This window comes from Sinocyclocheilus anshuiensis, unplaced genomic scaffold (genome assembly GCF_001515605.1).
Source record: "Sinocyclocheilus anshuiensis isolate Anshui unplaced genomic scaffold, SAMN03320099.WGS_v1.1 scaffold166, whole genome shotgun sequence".
Taxonomy (NCBI): Eukaryota; Metazoa; Chordata; class Actinopteri; order Cypriniformes; family Cyprinidae; genus Sinocyclocheilus; species Sinocyclocheilus anshuiensis.
The window spans coordinates 183,733-205,132 of NW_015546050.1; the positions used below are offsets into that span (position 1 = coordinate 183,733).

The 21,400-nt window shown below is 40.2% G+C and overlaps 2 protein-coding genes across 2 annotated transcripts in view; one reads left to right on the forward strand and one right to left on the reverse strand.

Annotated features, from left to right (window-relative positions):
- Nucleotides 1–14,424, reverse strand: part of heatr5b (HEAT repeat containing 5B) — a 32,937-nt gene extending 18,513 nt beyond the window's left edge. The window contains exons 1-15 of the mRNA XM_016500286.1: nt 14,379–14,424; nt 14,032–14,275; nt 12,610–12,718; nt 12,389–12,538; nt 11,361–11,532; nt 10,583–10,737; nt 10,154–10,403; nt 7,191–7,346; nt 6,378–6,628; nt 5,850–5,870; nt 5,096–5,207; nt 4,856–5,008; nt 4,666–4,765; nt 3,594–3,703; nt 3,341–3,504 (exon numbers count right to left, since the gene is read on the reverse strand). Coding sequence (XP_016355772.1) covers nt 3,341–3,504; nt 3,594–3,703; nt 4,666–4,765; nt 4,856–5,008; nt 5,096–5,207; nt 5,850–5,870; nt 6,378–6,628; nt 7,191–7,346; nt 10,154–10,403; nt 10,583–10,737; nt 11,361–11,532; nt 12,389–12,538; nt 12,610–12,718; nt 14,032–14,275; nt 14,379–14,424 — 2,193 coding nt within the window. The remainder of the gene's footprint in view (nt 1–3,340; nt 3,505–3,593; nt 3,704–4,665; nt 4,766–4,855; nt 5,009–5,095; nt 5,208–5,849; nt 5,871–6,377; nt 6,629–7,190; nt 7,347–10,153; nt 10,404–10,582; nt 10,738–11,360; nt 11,533–12,388; nt 12,539–12,609; nt 12,719–14,031; nt 14,276–14,378) is intronic.
- A 787-nt stretch (nt 14,425–15,211) lies between these two features.
- fbxo28 (F-box protein 28) overlaps nt 15,212–21,400 on the forward strand; it is an 11,267-nt gene continuing 5,078 nt past the window's right edge. Inside the window, exons 1-4 of the mRNA XM_016500317.1 lie at nt 15,212–15,465; nt 15,773–15,882; nt 17,453–17,591; nt 20,578–20,773. Coding sequence (XP_016355803.1) covers nt 15,277–15,465; nt 15,773–15,882; nt 17,453–17,591; nt 20,578–20,773 — 634 coding nt within the window. The 5' untranslated portion in view covers nt 15,212–15,276. The remainder of the gene's footprint in view (nt 15,466–15,772; nt 15,883–17,452; nt 17,592–20,577; nt 20,774–21,400) is intronic.

Consider the following 21,400-nt stretch of genomic DNA (forward strand, 5'->3'; position numbering starts at 1 on the left):
ATAACAGTCATAAGTTCGAAATTGAGATTCATACATCATCTGAAACCTGAATAAATAAGCTTTACATTGATGTATGGTTTGTTAGGATAGGACAATATAATGGCTGAGATACAACTATTTTATATGAAAATCTGGAATCTGAGGGTGCAAAAAAATCAAAATATTGAGAAAATCACCTTTAAAGTCCAAATTAAGTTCTTAGCGATATTAATACTTGATACTAATCAAAAAATAAGATTTGATATATTTACGGTAGGAGAATTACAAAATATCTTTATGGAACATGATCTTTACTTAATATCCTAATGGTTTTTGGCATAAAAGAAAAACTGATAATTTTGACCCATACAATGTATTGTTGGCTATTGCAACAAATATCGGATATATTTGTAGCAATAGCTAGCCATGCTACTTAAGACTGGTTTTGTGGTCCAGGGTCACATATGCACTTTTATTAGACAAATAAGGCACAACGCTAGTCAGCTGAAATTCAACGATGTGGTACTTTATTTTTTTAGTAAAACACTGAAACAGTTAAAACCAAAACTGCAACAAGCATTGATCTTCTGCACTCCTTTGATTATAGTGCACTGATGGTTTGTTTATTTTCCCAAAACTGTCACTAACTCACTGACCAACATTTGAAGGCATGAGTTGTATCAGACAAATGACTAGTAAAGATATGTTGTGCATGCTTGAGTTCTGGCATTGCAAGGTGCTATTTTATCAACTGCTGACTCCTGATATCATGAATTGGCTCATACACTTTGGTTGCAAAGATGCATAATTATCCCAAGAATAATAAACAATTACCTATAATAAAAATGTAACACTTAAACATGTTAATAATCTTCCATATGTTTTTGTAGATTTTTGAGATCTGCTCATATTTCACATTGTTAACTATGTTATTAATGTGTTAATGAAGACAGAAAAAAACAAATTCTGAAGGACACTTAAAATGGTACATTGGGTGAAGCGAAAAATCAGTACAGACAACCGTGGAGAGAATCCAGACCAAGAGTATGTTTTTATCAAGACCAGTTCAACATGAACCTACAAAAATCATCAAAGCTCATGTTGTTTCTGGCAGATAGATTAGATATGAACCTTCTGTAAGCACCCAGAGTCAAACATTAAGCACAAATAGACAAGTCTTAGTGTGCATTCAACATGTTGCATTTAAATATTTAAGAGCCATCATTAACCGTGCACAATTCCTCAACTAATCACATGCTCCCCTATTGTACCCGAATCAAACAACGCAATGCATCAGCTAATCAGGCCCTTAACCAACTTCAAAAAATTAACCAGAAATCATATGCAAAACCTCTTTTTGGCAATTCCCCATAAAACAAATAAAGCATGTCATGTCTGAGCTTCTTTCATGCACTCCACAGGACCAGCTGTGGTTACATAAAGACATGAGTGAATATTCCTTGTAATGGATTGAACTCTGTTCTGCATATCAGTGTTGGAAAGAAGATGGCCGAAGGGAAAGAATTTATCCATTAGCATATCTGTATATTTGTACTGATAGATTACATACTGAAATATAGACTGATATCAGACCCTTTGTTCAGATTTATGCCATGCACAGAGCAGATGCCATGAATAATATGAGGTACTAATCTGTTATTATACAGTACAGATCATTTTCATTTTGCCTAACAAAGCAGTACTACATACAAAACCTGACTGTAGATACTGAAGTAAATATTGTCAGCCAATTCTTGTCCCTTTTTTTAACCTAACTTACCTACATTTTAACATGATTCACAAGGACTGGTTATCATGCATAACCCAGATAGATGTCTTTACAGTAGATTTTATTCAGATGAATGGCTGCTAGAAGAAAATAAATTGACAATAAATAAAACACTGGCAGTGAACTAGGACTGGCTCCTTTTTTTGGAAAAAAAAGTATATCAGCTTTATTTTACTTTTAAATTCATCTCACATTTGTCTAATATCTATTAGCAGCACTAATAAATAACCTGCATTTAAGTGTTTGTTCGTCGGTTTCTCTTTTCTCTTGAGAGAACTGACAACTTTCACAGGAAGTGTCTGCATGTGTGTGGGTGACATAGAATGAGAGAACAAACAACAAACACACAGACTAAACCAGATTCACCTGGGAGGCTGAAGTGATTTAACAGAACAGTTTATCTAATTGTGGCAAATTTTTGTTTCTAAAATATGATGAAAAAAGCAACGTTGTGTACGATGATTTCATCGTTCAATTCACCTACAGACCTGCATAACTGGCTAAAACTAGTAGGCAAATGTAGTGAGTGTTTGGCAGTGGCATATGATATGAACTAGACAGGCTGACACATAATAGATGAAGCTTGTATATGTAAGGCAAATGGGCCTACATGCAACTTCTCAAAGCCTCTGGAGTGATGGAGGAAAGTTTTTTCCCTTTAAAATAATAGCCAGATCAGATACAAAAAGAAATCTTGAGAAGAGATGTTCCTGTGTCCTCAACCCTTCATATCTGGAATCTGAGGGAGCAAAATAATAAAAATATTGAGAAAATCATCTTTAAAGTTGTCCAAATTCATTCTTAACAATGTATATTACTAATCAAAAATTAAGTTTTAATATATTTACTAAATATCTTCATGGAACATGATCTTTACTTAATATCCTAATGATTTTTGGCATAAAAGAAAAATCAACTTGTGTCCGTTTTGAAAGCAATAGCTTACATGAATAAAAATCACAAACAAGACACTTGTAAATTAAATCATTTAGGTTTCAATTGCATCTATCTAAAAAAAAAAAAAACAGCAGAGGTTGATTTTATTATTGTTATTTTAAAAGCTTTCAACATACTCTCATTAAAAAAAAGAACTCAAAACTAACCAAAGTTAAAAAATAATTTGTTTATAATTTCTGCACAGGACAGATATATTTACGGTAGGAAATTTACAAAATATCTTCATGGAACTTGATCTTTACTTAATATCCGAATGATTTTTGGCATAAAAGAAAAATCGATAATTTTGACACATACAATGTATTTCTGGCTATTGCTACAAATATACCCCAGCGACTTAAAACTGCTTTTGTGCTCCAGGGTCACATATCGGCTAAAAGCCAAAATTATTTGAAAAATATCGGCATATTGGATATTGGCAAAAATCTATTATCATGCATCCCTAGTGTGGCCGTTTTTAATAATGTCAGGCTAAATTATGCTGAAGTCATGCTTAAAGGAAAGCTGCAGAGAATTACTTATGCTAAACACAGAGGCTTTTTATAATGCACAATATAAAATGCACAGCTGTCATTCACTCAAAGGACCTTTTCTGCGCATCTTTAAAGTAATTACCTGATCTTCAATGGACTTATGATCCGTCTCCTGAAGCCACGAGCCCATCAGCACGCTGTCGTCGTAATGACAGAGCGAACGCAGCAGAGATGTGGTGGTGTTGGCCGAGTTATCTGTGAGCGTGAACTCTGCCACCAGCTCCCTCAGAAGACCGTTAAAACTGCCTGTCAACAGTCAGAAAACCAGAACTCATGATCAGCTCTCACGTCATCAGCGCTGACAGCAGCAGAGCAGGCGTTTGTGAAGGACTTGCCTTCGTATGTCTTGGGCGGCAGCAGGGCCAGTATGTCGTAGAGCCGCAGTCGGACCATGGCAGCGCTGGCCTTCAGATGAGCTCCATGAACCTTGATCACTGCAGGAACACTACACACCAAAATAACACATCACTACACAAAAGACAGACCTCTGGAAAACGGAACACGTTTTGTGCATTTTATCAGAACTGTGTGAAAAGACAAAAACACAACCTACATAACACAGCAGAACATGAGATCATTTTGGTTTTAAAGATACAGGTTTATATTATTAAGGCCGACTTTTAAAAATCTGTTTTGAACATGATGCAGCACGCTCTATCCAGGCATTATGAATGGAATAAAAATGATATATGACAAAAAAATTTGAGTTTATGAGTTCTGAGTTTATATATTGTAATTTTGAATCTAAAAAAGAACTGTGAATCTTTTTTTTCTCTCAGAATTGTGAATTCTCAGAATCTGGGCCTGTTGGCCTGCCTAATTTCAAAAGGGTCTGTCTGGATCAAGAAATTAATTTTGTGAACAAAGTATTTGTTTTGTGAGTGCATTGATATGAATACGAAATGGAACATACCAAGACATTTATTGAATGCAATATCCATTTTGTGTAAACGGATTTAAAAAAAGTTTTGAATTGTGAGATACAAAAAAAAAAAAATGATTGGAATTGCAAAAAAATAAAGTCAGAATTGTGTTAATTAATAACATTGTGTTAGAAGTCTTTTAAACCAAAAACTCAGTGATACAGTAAAATAGACCAGTTTTAAACTGATGAATAAACACGGTGTCCAAACAAGGTTCAGTGCAAGTAACATAGTTCACCGGTTTCATAACATGCTCAAATATGTCATCAAATGACTACAAACACAGATGCTTTGGATCAGTTTCATAATTAAATGAGTATGACAAGCCAAATAAAAGGTGACATCACTATAAATAGTTCAGATCAGTTGCTTTTATAGTTTGAGTCACCTGACGAAAACAGGATGATATCATGCACCAAGCACTTCTCAGGCCCAATCATTTCAACAGAAACTGTGCATAAATACAGTGTAGTGTCACACTCACTGAGACATCATGGTCATGGCGCACTCGATGGGCGTCATCAGCCTGCGGATCACGTCCTCCGTCAGCAGCTCTGGACAATGTGCCACGAAACTGCGCATGGCTGCGAGGAACAAGCAACATGAGCTTTTCACAATGCATTCTGAATAATACAGCAGAGAGCAAGACGGAGGGATGAATTCAGGTGTTTTACCGCACAGGGCCCCGGCGCGACCCTCCAGCATCACCTGCCAGCTGAAGGAGTCTCCTCTGGCCTTCTCGGCCTCCAGCTCCTTCTGAGAGCGAGGAAACACGTTACGCCACAGCAGCAGCATCTTCGGCAGGTGGTAGCGCACTAAAGACGGTCCTGAGAGGACGAAACATCAGAGGGGCTCGTTTCACTGCCGTGTTTCTGGCCTGAGTCTGTGAGAGGTCACGTGCTTGATGCACTCACCTAAGGTCATGAGGGCTCCTAGCAGCAGCCAGCCCGCTTGAGTGCGCTGGAGAGACAGCCGGCTGTTCTGGGCTGCAGAGCGCAGCAGATCTTCAGCTATACTCACCACCATCTGAAAGACATCCAAGCTGTGATACACTACTGGATTCTGACACAGGTGTAGCTCTTCAGGAATCTGCAATAGTGGCTTGAATTTCTGCAGTGCTTTCATTTTTTTAAAAGCATTTTCAGCTTTTTTGTGACGCTTACGATAAAACCAGTTTCTACTACTGCACCTTTAAAGGAAAGTTCCATGCCGTCTTGTCATTATTTTGACTTGTCCATCATTGTAAATATGAATGTAAGTCACACTAACAGTAATGCATTTGCTATAGAGGTATAGGATGATTCCTTTCAGACTTCTGTGTGTAAAAGACCTTTGTTATAATTATAAACCTCTTCATATTTGAGAGATGTGGTTTAAACTTGCGTTCATCTTGGCTGGCCTAATTTGCTGGATACTTAATAGTTAAGAAAGCTAATTTTTATGAAACTGAATTTTGGAATTGTGTGATTTGTAGGGCTGCATGATATTAAAAAAAAAAACTGACATTGAAATTTGAGTAGCTATATTTGGAAAGAATGAATCATTATTTTTTTGTTGGGGGATGCATCTGCATAGCACATAAGTAAAGAAAGGACATTTTCCTTTAGGGGCTTAACAATTTAGCAAACACTTGAAAAATATGAGTTTCCCAAACTTGGCTATACTCACCACAAGAACCAACTCAAATCTCTTTCAGTATCCATAAAGTGAGTAAAAAAACAAAAAACAAAAACAAAACAAAAAACTTTATTATCATTAAATAAAAATATTCTAACAATACTGTAATACTTTAAAATAAAGAAGAGTATTTAATTAAAAGTACAATACCAGTATCTACATCTTAATTTCTTCATTTTCAAATGTTAAACCATCAAGCTTTTTTTGCTTGTTTACCAGCAAACATGCACTGCAGGTTTAGAGTGAAGCGCGGCACTGTGTTCATTTACACACATGCAGCTCAAAATACAGTATTTCTGAGATGCAAAAAAGAGGTATCACTAGCTGCATGTGTGTCGATGAACACAGGGCTGTGCTTTACTCTGAAACATGCAGCACGTTTCATCAAATCACAACCTTTGCAATTTGATCATCACAAGCCATAATGCGATACTGATTCAGTGTCTAGTGCAGCCCTTGTTATAGTCTAGATGGCATGTTTTTACTGCATACTGCATTCACTGCATGAGTCAGTCAGACCTTGCCCTTGGAATGCGGGATGCCCAGAGGACACTGATGCACTCCTCCCAGCAGAGCCGCCATGGCGAAGCTGTAGCCGCTCACAGCCTCGGGTGAGTTCTTCAAGTTGTTGATGCACTCGGCGCAGCGCTCCAGGAGAGGCGTGAGCTGGTGTGGCAGAGCTACAGCGACGCAGCGCAGACACCAGGCCGCAGCCAGACGCGCAGCCATGCTCGGGTGCAGCAGCACGGATGTGACCGTCTCTAAAAGACCTGCCAACGCAAGCACAAGACGTCCAGATAGTGAGAGCTGGCCTGGTGGACGGTGCACAGGGCCAAAGGTGCAGGCATGAATGAGTTAAAGTGACAACTCATAGAAAAATGACAATTCTGTCACTATTCACCCACCCACATACTGGTACAAATCCATAAGACTTCTGTTCATCTTTGAAACACACATGATATCTTTAATGAAGAGATTTGGATTAAACTTCTTGACTCATATTGATTTTCGAAGTCTCAAACGTTTGGTGGAACTGATTTCAGTGGAGAGAAGGCAATCTCTCAGGTTCCAAGTGTTTATATATGGTTATGTGTGTTTTCTGTATAATTTTCATGGTTATATGTGGACATACATGTCTGGTTTTGAGAGACACGCAGTCCTTTGTTGGTGTTCACAGTTCAGTTGTGGGTGATAGTTCACTTGAGCATTGATGGTAATGATTTTTAAACATACAAAGACTTTCGATGTTTTATTCTGTTCAGCTTGGGCAAGGCTGGCACCCCAGTTTTTGTACCAAAATGCAACACAGCGTGGTTATGTGCAATTTCCTACCGACAGATGGCTCCTGGATCAGAGGGGAAGCTGTAGCGCTCAGACTCTGGACCAAACTGCCCAGCTCTTTCAGAGCACACACCATCACATGCTGACTGGCCGACACGTCTGCAGCCCCGGCCCGGTTCTCACTGCTGGGGTCATTCACTACAGCCTCTGTGTGTGAGAGAGAGAGACGACACACGGTCACGAGGGTCTGACACTGCTCTGAGTGAATGGGACACGTCGCATGAACACTGCCTTGAGAAAGCAGCATGCTGTTTTTAAATGGGATTTAAGCCATTATCTAAAACTCAAGCGTATGTAGACCTCGTCACAGCTATTAAAAAACTCAAACACCCGAGGCCTACATGAATCCACACTTGATCAGAGATTGACTGTGGTCTTCATTGTCCTTCAAATTGTGTTTGAACAATGTATCCAAGAAGAAGGTGAAGGTGTTTTAGGAAAAAAAAAAAAAGGAAACATTTTATGTTGAACCTGAATCTAGATCAGTGGTTCCCAAAGTGGGTGCCGTGACAACTGGCTATGGGTGCCGCAGAATCTTAGCTTTTTTCCCAATTTAAACATCCTAAAATAGAATAACCTTTTACAGCATATATTTTTTAAATAGGCTATATCAAAACACCAACATATGAGCATGTCCAAACGAATATAAATAAGCGAAAAAAACACTGATATATTTCATACTTATTTAAAGTTTAAATATGTATTTACTAGGGCTGGGAAAATAAATCGATGCATCGTGAATCGAGAAATGATTCAGCATCGATTCTGAGATTTTCCGAAGGCATCGCGATTCTTTCTCGAGTCAATTCTGAGCTTAGTTTTGAACAGCAGATGGCGCTGCATGCTTTAGAAACAGCCGTACTCTGCTTGTTTCCAAATCCTTACACACACTTGAGCCTAAAATAATCATTCATAAAATTCGAAAAGGTTAAAGCGAATTACAAAGGTGTTCACAGTGGGCTGTGTTTACATTAATCTCGCGTCATAAAAGCATTCTGAGCTGAGGTGAAATTAATTTACCGCCAATTGGACTGTTCTCAGGAGAGAATCGCCCCGTCCGCTCTGCTCAGCTCCGCCCTTTGTACTGGTGCGCGCTCAATTTTATATTTCACGCAGTGATTGACAGGACACGAAATTCGTGTTGCTGCTATAGAAGGTGTTGACGGTTTTACCGAAGTGAAGCCGCAACACCGGTTATGTCACTTGCCCGCCGCGGCACCACCGCCACCGTCGTTTTGATTTTTTTATAGTAATAAAAATCTTTTAGTTCACTAAAATTGATTGATTAAAATTTTAAACTGAACGCGGCTGCTCAATGCAGCGTGCCGAATGACAGTTGCATCACAGATCAGATCTCATTTATCACGCGAGGAGAAGCTGACAAAGAGTGAAGGGAGACAGACAAGACGATGGCAGAAGAGTTTCAAAACGACATGCAAAAGCGCCGGTTTTAAAAATATTTTGGAATTTGAAAAGCCTGTTGACTTCTGCCATTTATCTATATAAGGTGATATTGGAAGTTTTTTTTAAACATTCGTTTCTTATTTATTTGGTTCCACAGTGTTTGCGGATTTAAATTTATTTAAACGTTTTTTTTTTTATTATTTTACATCAATGCCGTGTCTCCAATCTTTCTTATTCGGTTTGCTAATAAACGTAGCGTTTCTTATTTATTTGGTTCCACAGTGTTTACTGATCTTCAGTTTTGTATAGGCTACCTAAACTTTGTGTAAGTTATTTGTTATTTTTAGTGCTGTCAAACGATTAATTGTGATTAATCGTATACAAAAATAAAAGTTTTTGTTTGCATAATGTGTGTTCTGTGTATATTTATTATGTATATATAAATACACATACATACAGTATATATTTTGAAAATATTTACATGTCTATGTCATATAATTTATAATATTAATAAATATATTTAATATATAAACATATTTTTCTGACATGTATACATGCGTGTGTGTGTATTTATATATACATAATAAATATACACAGTACACACACATATTATGCAAACAAAAACTTTTATTTTGGATGCGATTAATCACAATTAATCGTTTGACAGCACTAGTTATTTTATATTAGGCATAGAGCATGGTGTATTTTTATTTGTTTTGTTAATAAAAGTTCTATGTTCTACGTTGTATTTTGTGACACTGAATTGCCGCTAATTTGAAAGTTAAAGTAAAATGCGCACGGCACTTTTAAGCTATTTAAAAGCAAAGGAAAGTAAGAAAAAGAGGGAAAACTCAAACGAACTAAAACCAAACAACTGCTTGACGCAGAATTGCCGCTAATTTGAAAGTGAAAGTAAAATGCGCAGGGCGCTTTTAAAAGCTATTTAAAACAGAAGGAAAGCGAGGAAAAGAGGGAAAACTACCCCCCTCTTTTTCTCACCGTCACAACCCTAAATTATACTCATCTATCTCAGACTACGCCGTCAATGTGCTGTTGCCATTTTTTTAAGTTATAAGGTCAGGTTTGAACAAATCAAATGAGAAACTAAAGAAACATTTTTATTTGAGTTGTTTATTATTATTTAAAGAAAGTATCAATCTTTAAATGTGTTTTGTTCCAATGATTCCCACATGGTTCAAATCAGTCTGTTGACACGCGTCATCTGGTTGTAAAACACAGATGGTTCATTTGAATGGGTTGTTTCACCTTATAGGTCTGTTGTGATGCATTCATAATAAACTAATGCTGCTGTTTATGCTTCATTTGTTGTTTGCTCATCTGGATTTAATTTCATATATGTATGTACACATGTACGTTTAGTTTAATTGGGTTGGGGTGCCATGGAAAAAACAAAACACTACAAAGGGGTGCCATGCTTTCAAAAAGTTTGGGAACTACTGATCTAGATCTTAATCGGACAATGACACTGTAGCTCACAGCTGTGATTTCAGAGACAGGGAAGAGTGTCGACTGTGTGATCTCCATCTTACCCACGGCTCTCATCTGTTTGCTGATGGCCAGGCAGATTTCCTTCGCAGCAGCTATTTGAGCTTTTTCGCCGAGCAGACCGCCAAGCGATGCCCGCAAGGCGAAGGACACGCAGCGGCGTGAATACACAGCCTCCACGTGAGTCTGCGTGGCCCGCGGATGAGCCACCAGCTCCAGCAGGTGCGATAGAAACACTGCGAAGTTACGCTCCAACCACTGCCCGCCCAGAGTGGTGACGAACACAACATACGCCTGTGTGGAGAGACACGGACGAGCCAATCATACAGTCAACATAACCTCGACTGAAACACCTTCTGCTGCTTTACGGTTAGGCTCTGTTAGCTATCCCAGCACAGTTTGTGTGTTTTCAAACTGAATTTGAATGGCTTTGCAAGCATTTCAGAGGTCAGAGTGATTGTTTTCCGTCTCACCTGCGTGACTCCGACTCGCACCTCTCGGCTGACTGACGCTCCTTTCAGCATCTCTCCTCCACTCTTCAGGAAGCCAGAGCCTCCTCGCAGGAAGCCTGTGGCCATCAGCTCCAGAACCTCCTCTAGAGTCGCCCGCTTCACGTTCTGACGCATGACTGACACGCAGCAAACAGAGAACCGCTCAGACACACACCTCACTGATATCAGTCACAAATGAGCGCCGCATACAGACACAAAACTGGCATTTCTGTGTAGATCGCTAGAAAACACTATTAACCTTTGTCTCCAGCTAACTCATTTACAGTAATTACAGTTGATTGGGAGAATCTGGCTGTGTGCTGAATGGTGCACTAGAAGTATACATGCCTACTTTTTTAAAAAACAGTTTGTAAGAAATATGCAATGTGCATCAATAAACATTTCGATAAAGTATGCAACACTGAGAGTTTTGCATGTTTAGTTTAGCAAGTGGCATCCAGATATCTCATAAATAATAATGTAATCATTTTTAATCCAGTTTTTTGCACAAATGTATTTGCTTCCATCCACTGGATCAAATAATGAGATAGCGTGTTAAATTATGGGATACAGTTATGCGCTGCATGCTCTGGTTGTAAACTGTACAGCATGAAGTAATGCTCCACTTAACACCTTGCATACAGAAATAACCATAGTGTGCAATGCAGACTGCAAGAACAGTATGATTGTGTTATTTCCTGCATATGTCATGGTGGATGAAAATACAACATTTAGACTACACATAAATCTGTGAACTGACCTGTGGCCTGTTTGGGCATGAGCGCAGTAGCCATGGCGGTTCCCAGCAGTGTGGATACAGACACACGCACACTGTATGTAGAGCCTTCAAGAGCTTTAAAGCACAGCGTGGCCACATTCTCCAGCTCTGTGGTCCAGATGAACACGGCCTCATTCTGCAGCTCTAACAAACACTGGCCAATCACAGGAACAATCACATCATCATCACATGACCATTCATCAGGCCAGTTCACAATGAGCTCCACTCACAAGATCTGTGCATGTAGTGCATACACTGCCATTCAAACGTTTAGAGTCGATGAGATTTTTACTTAATGTTTTTTTTAGAAGTCTCTTATGCTCAAGGCTGCATTTAATTGATAAAAAATACAGTAAAATTGTGAAATATTATTTCATTTTAAAATAGCTGTTTTCTATGTGAATATCTGTTCAAAGGTAATTTATTTCTGTGATGCGCAGCTGTATTTTCAGCATCATTACTCCAGTCTTCAGTGTCACATGATCTTCAGAAATCATTCTAATATGCTGATTTGCTGCTCGAGAAACATTATCAATTATTATCAATGTTGAACACAGTTGCGCTGCCCAATATTTTTGTGGAAACAGTGATGCATTTTATTTTTCAGGATTCACAGATGAACAGACAGTTCAAAAGCACAGCATTTATTCGAAATAAAAATATTTATTTCTTTCGCAAAAGAAAAAATAACTAATCTTACTGATAGTGTATATTCAGTTATTATTATCAATATTAGAAGGTAATCAGCAAAAGGCCACCTGAAGGTGTGTATTACAGTGATCTTTACCACACTTCACCATGGTATAATCACTGTATAATGCACAGTGTCTTGTGGTTTATTGCTTTTAGAAAATAAAAATGACAGCAATGTTCAACAAACAGACCTAATTAGGCTACATTTATTAACAAATAATAGGAAACTCAAATAAAAAAATGGTGTCAAGTGTGTATCTATTTTCACTAGCTGTGCCGTTCAGACTAAATGCTGTAAGACTCTCCTCAGTGCTCACCTTTGCGACGGCGCAGCGGACTGCCATGGATCGGTCCGTCAGCATTGAGCGGGCATTCTTGTAGATGTCTCTGTGACAGGAGGCCGCCGCGCCGCCCAGGCCACTGAGGACTTTCTGCAGACTGAGCAGGATCTCGCCTCGACCCTGAGACTGAGACAAACACACGACAGCTTGAGAAACCAGCGCCGCTAAATCTGTGCGTAGAAGGAGAACTGCTGTACCTCTGCGCTCTTCAGAGCTTTCAGGAGGTTATTGATGGTTTCAGGAAAAGAGCTGCCCAGCATTCGGCCCATCCGCTCATAAAACGCCCCGACACACGCCACCGCAGCGCTGCCAACACACAAAACACACACATCTGATGCTCCAGAACACACAAATACACTTCAACTCCGCTACTCCTCTGCCACTTTGACCAAAAGATTTACCTTTTATTGGAACAGTACAAAGTTTTGGGACTTTGTGGTACTGATTACAATATGTAAAACACTGATTCAACATGTTCAACCGGATAAAACAAGCGGCAAACAACACCAGCAGACGCCGACAGAGGAAACACACTGATCAGACCAAACCAGACGAACGTGTCTGATGCTGTTTGTTGGCGTCTATCGGTGTGGTGTAAACTGACCTTAAAACAGCCAGTGTGCAAAATAGATGCACATATCAACTCTTATGAACTGGTGCGCTTGTTTAATTTATGCAAATTTGTGAAATAAGTAGCCATAATGCACAAAAGAACCTTGGAAAGCAATGAAAGGGTTAAACTCAAAACCATCAAGAAAGCAAAAGCAATTATGACAGAAGATAGAAAAAACTCCTTTTAGCAACTAGACACACAGTCCGGTCTATACATATACAATATATAGAGCTATACAGTCATCTAGTGGTTACACTATGGCATTACACATGAATATTATTTTTCCAGCCAATAGATGGCTCTAATTTCTTTATTTGAATGGGATCTTAAAGTGCCTCCTGTAGTGAATCGATGCATTTTTGTAAGACAAATATCCATATTCAAAACGTAATAATCACTTTAATCTAGCTTGCGCTCACTGCTGTACACGGAAGCAGCTCCGGGCGGATGACGTATGAGGTCAGCGTTGTGTTTGCGCCGCTCAGAAGTGATGAACGCGGAAGCACAGCGAAGAGATCAAAACAAAACAACAGTCACTAATTAGACGTACAAAACGAGGATTTGTAAAGAAGAATGTTGGAGGATGTTGGTTTTCATGAGACTCACCGGTGCATGCGAAGCACTTTCTGTGTACAACTCTTGGCGCAAGCTAGATTAAAGTGATTATTACGTTTTGAATATGGATATTTTTCTTACAAAAATGCATCGATTCGTTACAGGAGGCCTTTGTTCACCCCCCCGAAGCCGTGTGAGACATTTTTTATGGATGGGTGCTTTTTATTTCACTTCTTTTGGACTGATGCATGCAACACCCGCTGAGTGGCATTAAACAGCTTGAAAGATCAAAGACCATTTTTAATATAACTCCAACTGGATTCGTCTGAAAGAAGAAAGTCATATACACCTAGGATGCCTCGGGGGTGAGTAATTTATGGGCTAATTTTCATTTTTTGAACACTCCATTAACTGTAAAAATGAGGACACATGCATGCGTGCGCACACTCACAGTTTAGTGGGCAGATACGCGGCGGTGTCGTCTTTGCTCCTGATGATGTCGTTGCACTTGTCGAGCGTCTGGAAGACGGTGAAGGTGTCTCCGATGCTGTAGAGCACAGCCAGGTTCTTGGCCAGCAGTTTTCTGGTGGGCGGCCCGGGAGAGCTGCTGATCAAACCCGTCAGCTGCTCCACCAGCTTCTTCTGCTTCTCCTTCACATCCACCTGCGGACGAGCACACGTCTCAGAGCCGACGCCTCACAGGAGCACATACAGCCACAACATACGCGAAGCATCCGTGTCACTTTACATAGCGGATAGTTTTGAATTCTGAACGTCTGGTCCGTGTCCAAAGCACACTTCTGACAGCATTATAGCAAACGGTTACATTAGCAACCTCATACATTTTATACACAATAGCACACATTACTTTTACTCCGCCAATGAAAACACTTCCAAAAGCAAAACTGACCCGTTTTTCAACAAATCAGTTCAATGTAGCCAGCAGAAAGAGTCACTGAAAATCCCCATCGCTCTCACACACACACACTCACTCTCTCTCAGTGCATGTATGATTCAAGAACAGCAGAAGGCATTTTTACAACTGGGACAAAACCTCATCTATGTATGGAAGCCCGGTTCCGCCACTGAATAAAACATGAATAAAAGGTTATTGCGACTTTATATCTCACAATTCTGACTTTATTCTCAGAATTGCGTGATATAAACTCGCAGTTAAAGTCCAATTTTGAGGGGGGGGACTTTAATGTTCTCAGAATTGTGAGTTTATATCACGCAATTCTGAGAAAAAAAAGTCAGAATTGAGAGATAAAAAGTCACAATATTAAATACTTGTATTTACAAATGTTCAAAAGTGTGCAAAAGTATATATATTAAACAAGTATAATCATTTTTGCACAATGTAACATTTCCAAATAGTACAAAACAAAGAACAAAAAAAAAAGAAATAATAATAATAATAAAAACAGGAATCAATCATGGTACATGCAAGATCTCATCATATTTCTTCAAAAACAACAAAAAAGTAGTACATTTTCTTATGAATTATTCTTAGTAATTTGATTAAATGTTAAGAAATCTATAAGTGTCTATACTTTCTTAAGTAACCTTTGTTTGTGAAAATAACATTTTCCCACAGTTTACGCTCCGCGTCATCAGCCTGCAGTCCTCCTCCTCACTTCCGCCCACCGCGCTCAATGGTGTGTCGTCACGTCCTGTGGTCGCGAGCTCGGAGAAGATGGCGGCTGTCGTAGTGAACGCTGACGGAGGCGTCGCGCCGCTGGACTCGGACTCTGCGTCGCCGCGGACCCCGTCTCCAGCGCCGGAGCAGCCGCTGCAGAACAACGCGCTGCTGGGACTCCCGATCGTGGCGATCGAGAACATCCTCAACTTCCTGTCGTACGACGAGATCAGCCTGCTGCGGCTGGTGAGAACACAATAGCTGCGTCTCAGTTCTGGCCCGTCGTATTGCGTCTTACACACTGTAGCGCATGCTTCTCTCAGTACTGCTTTGAAAGCGTTAAACATGGGCAGCTCGCTAGGCTTTGAGACCGGAGGAGTGCTGTCTTGGTATGCAGCGCGCTCGGGTTTAGACACACCCCGGGTATCCATTACAATACTCCAGTGCGCGAGGCACTGCAGAGCTTTGTATGAAATGCGTCTGCAGATTCTCCTCAGAATATCACATTATCTCTAGATGGTTTGGTGAAGACTGTGTTTGCTCTGTGTTGCAGGTGTGTAAGCGCATGGATGTGATCTGCCAGCGCGTCCTCAACCAAGGCTTCCTGAAAGTGGAGCGCTATCACAGCCTGTGCCAGAAACAGGTCAAAGCCCAGCTGCCCAGGTGAGGCGCAGAGCATAAACGCTCTCCTCCTGAAGAGATGCACAGTCAGAACCATGCAGCTAGTTAATGACATGCATTTAAACAAACGGCGAAAACTTATGGGAATGTAAGGAGCATCTGGTAGTTTTGTGTCAGATCTTCATAAGATTAACTGGTTCAAATATCTTCACAGCTGGCAGATCTGCACTCTCAGTAAGGTACAAAAGCTGTGGCGGCACACTTCTGTACCGTATTTACCCTTAAGAGTGCTTGTTAGTGCCATAAAGGGACACATACTAGGACTTTTACAAAAGTGTACTTCCCCAGTGACTGCTTTTGTGCTTTATTTTTTTTTTCTGGGAGTGTAGATGAAGACCGTTAACTCTTGAGATCAGTTAAAAAGGATAGTTCGCCATAAAGTGACCGTCCTGCCATCATTTACTTGCCTTCATGTTGTTCACGACTGACCAAAAATGGACAAAAAAAGACAGACATTCCTCAAAATCATCATCTTCTATGTTCCTCAGAAGAAGGAGGGCTTGAGGGCGAGTTAAAGGTGAGGGGGATCGTTGTGAGGTGAACTGAACTCTTTGGGAATTGAGAGGCTTTTGCTGCGAGCTTCACTTTTATACGAGTCTGTAATAAGTGCTTGTGTGTCCAGACACGCATGCGAGACTCAACCCTGTTTTTCATGTGAATTGTCCATTTATTCCCCCAACAAACATCGTCAGCATCCACAGACGAATGCAGACTGTTTCGTCTTTTGCATTTAAAGTCTCTGTGAACTTGATCTCAGCTTTCAGTCATGCATCCTGTGCCACGTTGGTTTACATCACAGCCCAGCAAAGCTTGCGACGGCCATAGTAGTATTAAAAATGACGTCTAATTGCTTCTCCCTTTTAGATTTACGAAACTTATTTCTTTCTGTAATAATACAATTGCTGTTCCTGCAGTAAAGCGGTGATCATGCTTTATAGTGGTTATGGTAAAGATGAATACTGCTTGTTTTGTGCTCCCCTTCTTGGACATCTCACTCCATTTACATTCACTTACAGCAACAGTCATGTAATAAAGCAATAAACCCCGTGAAGCCGTGGTTTACAGTGAATTTATAACCGCTAAGGGGCGCGAAGTGGAGTGCCTAAAACCCCCTTAGCTGTTATAAATTCACTGTAAACCACGGCTTCACGGGGCTTATTGCTTTTATAAAGCAGTTATTCCATACACGTAGTAAGGTTTCACAAAATAAAACAGCAAATAAAGTGTAATGATATTAATAAAAACAGTATTCTTCCGCCAAACAATGTAGTTCCTCAGAAACAGTTGTGGTTGCAACAAAGTGGTTGCCGAGCAACACACAAAGTAACAAAGGTTACTATGTATGTTACTTTGTAGAGTCATTTACAACAGCTTCGAACGCGGCTCAGCCAATCAGAATCAAGCACCGGAACTATCTGTTTTATAATATTAATTTGAGTAATTTGAGGGTTGATAAAAACGGTTAAACTTAAAACCCAGAAGTGTCTTTATTTCAGTGCTCATGAATGCAAACTAAAGCAGAGTGTGTTCTAATGCGTTTGTTGGCGATCAGGCGGGAGTCGGAGCGGAGGAACCACTCGTTAGCGCGTCACGCAGACATACTGGCGGCGGTGGAGACGCGCCTGTCGCTGCTCAACATGACCTTCATGAAATACGTGGACTCAAACCTCTGCTGCTTCATTCCTGGAAAGGTACGTCTGCATGTCTGTTAGAAGATGGCCGTGTTTTGTCCACTATGGCTGCAGTTGACGCAGCTTTGAATATGATCGTGATATTCTGTCCATTTCTTTTAATTACTCAGAAGTGGCTGCCTGAAAGACCATCTATCTGTGCAATGCATAAATGCACAAAATCACACAGTCTTTGACATTTAATTATCCAAAAATCACTACTCCACACACTGGACCACGCTGATAGTGTGAGGCATTGACACGTGGTCATGAATGTGTGACGCTGATCTGTTTGACTGGCTTGTTGTCGGGTGGCTTGTCAGTGTGTTGTATTTCGTCTTGTGGGAAGGATTTTGTCAAAGGGGCTAATATCATTTTGGTGTCATAAATGTGAGTGTTTTTGTACGTAAGTGATCAGATGCAGGCTTGCTGTCAGCTGCTCTGTTCTTCGTAAAGCTGCGAGTTATCTTAAAAAAAAAAAAATGTCCTGGCTCTTCCAAGCTTTATAATGGCAGTGAATGGGTGTTGAGATTTTGAAGTAAAATAAAGCATATCCATCCATCATAAAAAGTGCTCCACACGGCTGTGGGAGTTAATAAAGGCCTTCTGAAGCGGAGAGATGCGTTTGTGTAAGAAAAATATCCATATTTAAAACTTTATAAACCGTAATCTCTAGCTTCCGGTGGATGATGCAGGACGTAGCGTAAGCTCCGGTGAGAATATGCTAGTCTCGTGTGAAGTGAACCAAGTTTTGTTTACCGCAAAGGAAAACCAGTACTAATGAACATAATAGGGCCTTTCGCACTGCTTTAGTTCCAGAACTAAATGTACAGTACTAAAGTACTGGGACGATTTTGCGCAAACTATTTCCCAGTACCATTTAAAGGGCTGCATTCACACCGACAGTGTGTACTAAGAAGTGACGTAAGCCGGTCGACAGCGACGTCATTTGTGCGCGGCGTTCAGCAACCGAAACAAAGAAGAACAAGATTAACAACAGGAGGATGGAGGACGCTGTGATCGGAGCTGTGTTTTTGTTGTGTCTCGCGGGTTTCACAATAATGGACATGGAAAGTCGACATATACGTAAAGCGATTGAAAGAACGGAAAAGAGGACTAAGAATCTCCAACAACAACTGGCAGTGCTACATTTGCTACAAGTGCCTGCACTTCAGCGTCCGTCCATCTATCGCTGTTCTCCATACTTGCGAAATAAGTTGACACAATGTTTACAGTATGTTTACACGCCGTTTTAAATCATGGCGGGTGAGAGCGTTTTCATACGCGTTAGGCCAATCAATGTCTACTTACGTCACGATTAGTACCAGTTGTGCTGGTTAGACCCTGCTCCGGAGTAGGAGCTAATTTGGTTCTCGAAAAAGGCAGTCCGGTACTAAAATCGCACCCAGTTCCGGCGGTGCGAACACGCCAAAAAGTGGGTAGTTCCACAATTAGTTCTGGTACTATGAAAAGGCCCTAATGATTTCCTTTGATGTTCCACACAATCAGAAGATGCAAAAGCAAACCTCCGGTGTTGTGTTGTCATCTTGAGATGGTCAGAGGAACACAGGCTTGTTTTTCAAACCTGTCCTTAAGTGGCATCAACCAGACAGTCAGGTTCTTCTGTGAGCTTGTAGGATGGCTTCGTTCATTCTACAGTGAGCATTCTGAAGGACGTCCAGTGAGGGATCATCTGGTAAAATCAGCCGTAATATCTTTAGTAATCTGAAAGTAATCCAAGCAATAAAGAACATTGTAGTCGGGTAATCTTGTAGGGTGTGTCTAAATTCAAAACAAATCTTTCTTGAGGAAATGCAAAAGCTCAGAGGGAGTTATGCAAAGGCCTGTTAAGGCCTGCAGCAATGAATGCAAATCACAGGTGTTTGTCATTTGTGTGACAGAAGAACACTGTGATGTGCTGCCATCAGGACGAGGAGATTTACAACCAAAACCCTTCAATAAAAGCAGCTATTTCTGCTGGTAGCTGGTAGCAGTGTTTTTAGCGGGTTGTTTTGTTCTGTTTTTCCTGTCTGGATGTCTAAAAAACAGAAATAAGAAATATATATATTTATCTTATCGTACTTTGATTTGCAATCAATCATTTTGTGTAGCCTACAAACAAGCACAGCAAACCTAAAGGCTCTTTCATTTATTTTAAAGGTTTGAAAGTGTTCTCATGATTAAGTCGTTGTAGTTAATTTTGTCATAAATCTCAGCACTAATTTCCGATGTTTTTGTTCATATTACTAATTCACGGTCACAATTTCTATCAGAAAAATTGCAATTAGAATTTCTTACCCCAAAATCATTCAGTCCTACCGAAAGGCATAAAGATATTTAATTTGAAATGCATAAAGACTTCAGCAAAATGTTTAGCAGTTCCAGCACTAGACTGGCCAGGTTCATAATACTCTGATGCATAAGATCTCACACGACGGTGTTCACTTGGGTTTAGAGCGAATGATTCTGTGTGAAAGAGAGTTAAGAGTCACAAGCAAATTATATATGCAAGTCTGCGAGAACCCTTGGCATTCATTCTGTTTAATGAGTAAGAACTAGTTAAATTTAACAAATGAAAAACACTGCTCACTCTGTAGCTTTCTGGTAAATTTCTAGTGGCTGTTTTTCCAGAAAGGCCCTTAATTAATCAGCCGGTTTTAAGAAACAGAATTAGTTGGTAAGTGCTGCTTGAACAGAAGCCCAGTCGACGAGTCGTCATGCTATTGACCTGTGTATAATACATAGAGTCGTGCATTTTAGATCACTGTTATTTAAGCCAAAAAGATAGATATTTTGGTCTTGACACCAAAATAAGGGTGTTGTGTGGTCTGAGAGGGAGACAGATGTTCGTCTGAATAATTACTGTTGTTATCTGTGCATATTCTGTTTTGTCTTTCTTTTTTTTCGTGCAAACAAAAAGGAGTCATATCATGCCAAGATAAATCACATTGTAAATGACAATGAAAGACCCAGGTGATTTGACAGTGTTGTTTTCTGCCTCCCGTAGGTGATCGATGAGATTTATCGTGTTTTGCGGTATGTGAACTCCACACGCGCGCCGCAGAGAGCTCACGAGGTGCTGCAGGAGCTGCGAGACATATCCTCCATGGCCATGGAGTACTTCGACGAGAAGATCGTCCCCATCCTGAAGAAACGGCTTCCCGGCGCGGATCTCTCCGGACGACTGATCGGATCTGCTCCGGGTACGACTGTCACTTAAAGAGCGTGTCAACTAACTACTCTTGCAACCATTTTTATTTTATGTTGCTAATGTTCTTGCATAATTATCTGATACTAATTGCCAGCGTTTTGCGTGTGCAATGAGGAGGAATGATCAAATGATTAGCATTCATGGTGACTCTCCATTCCATTGGCTTTCCTCTGGATTATTGTCCAAAAGCAGCACTAGTATTTTCTTGGGGAAATCTAGCTTGCTTTAAAGGAGACATATTATGCCCCTTTTTACAATATGTAATATATGTCTCTGGTGTCCCCAGAATGCGTCTGTGAAGTTTCAGCTCAAAACACTCCACAGATCATTTATTATATCATTTTGAAAATGCCTATTTTGAGTGGAAGCAGAAACATGCTGTTTTCGTGCCTGTCTCTTTAAATGCAAATGAGCTGCTGCTCCCCGCCCCCTTTTCCAGAATAGAGCTGCGCCTTTACAGCTCGTACCTGCTAAAAACATCTGTTTTGGTTCTGATTATCATGTTTATCGCGCTGAAATCATGCGTTTTAAACCATATGAGTTTGAACTTCTGATATACGGTTTTCTGAGTGCACACGCACAGAAAGCGGCTGTCACAGCGCGTGAGTACTAAACTAAG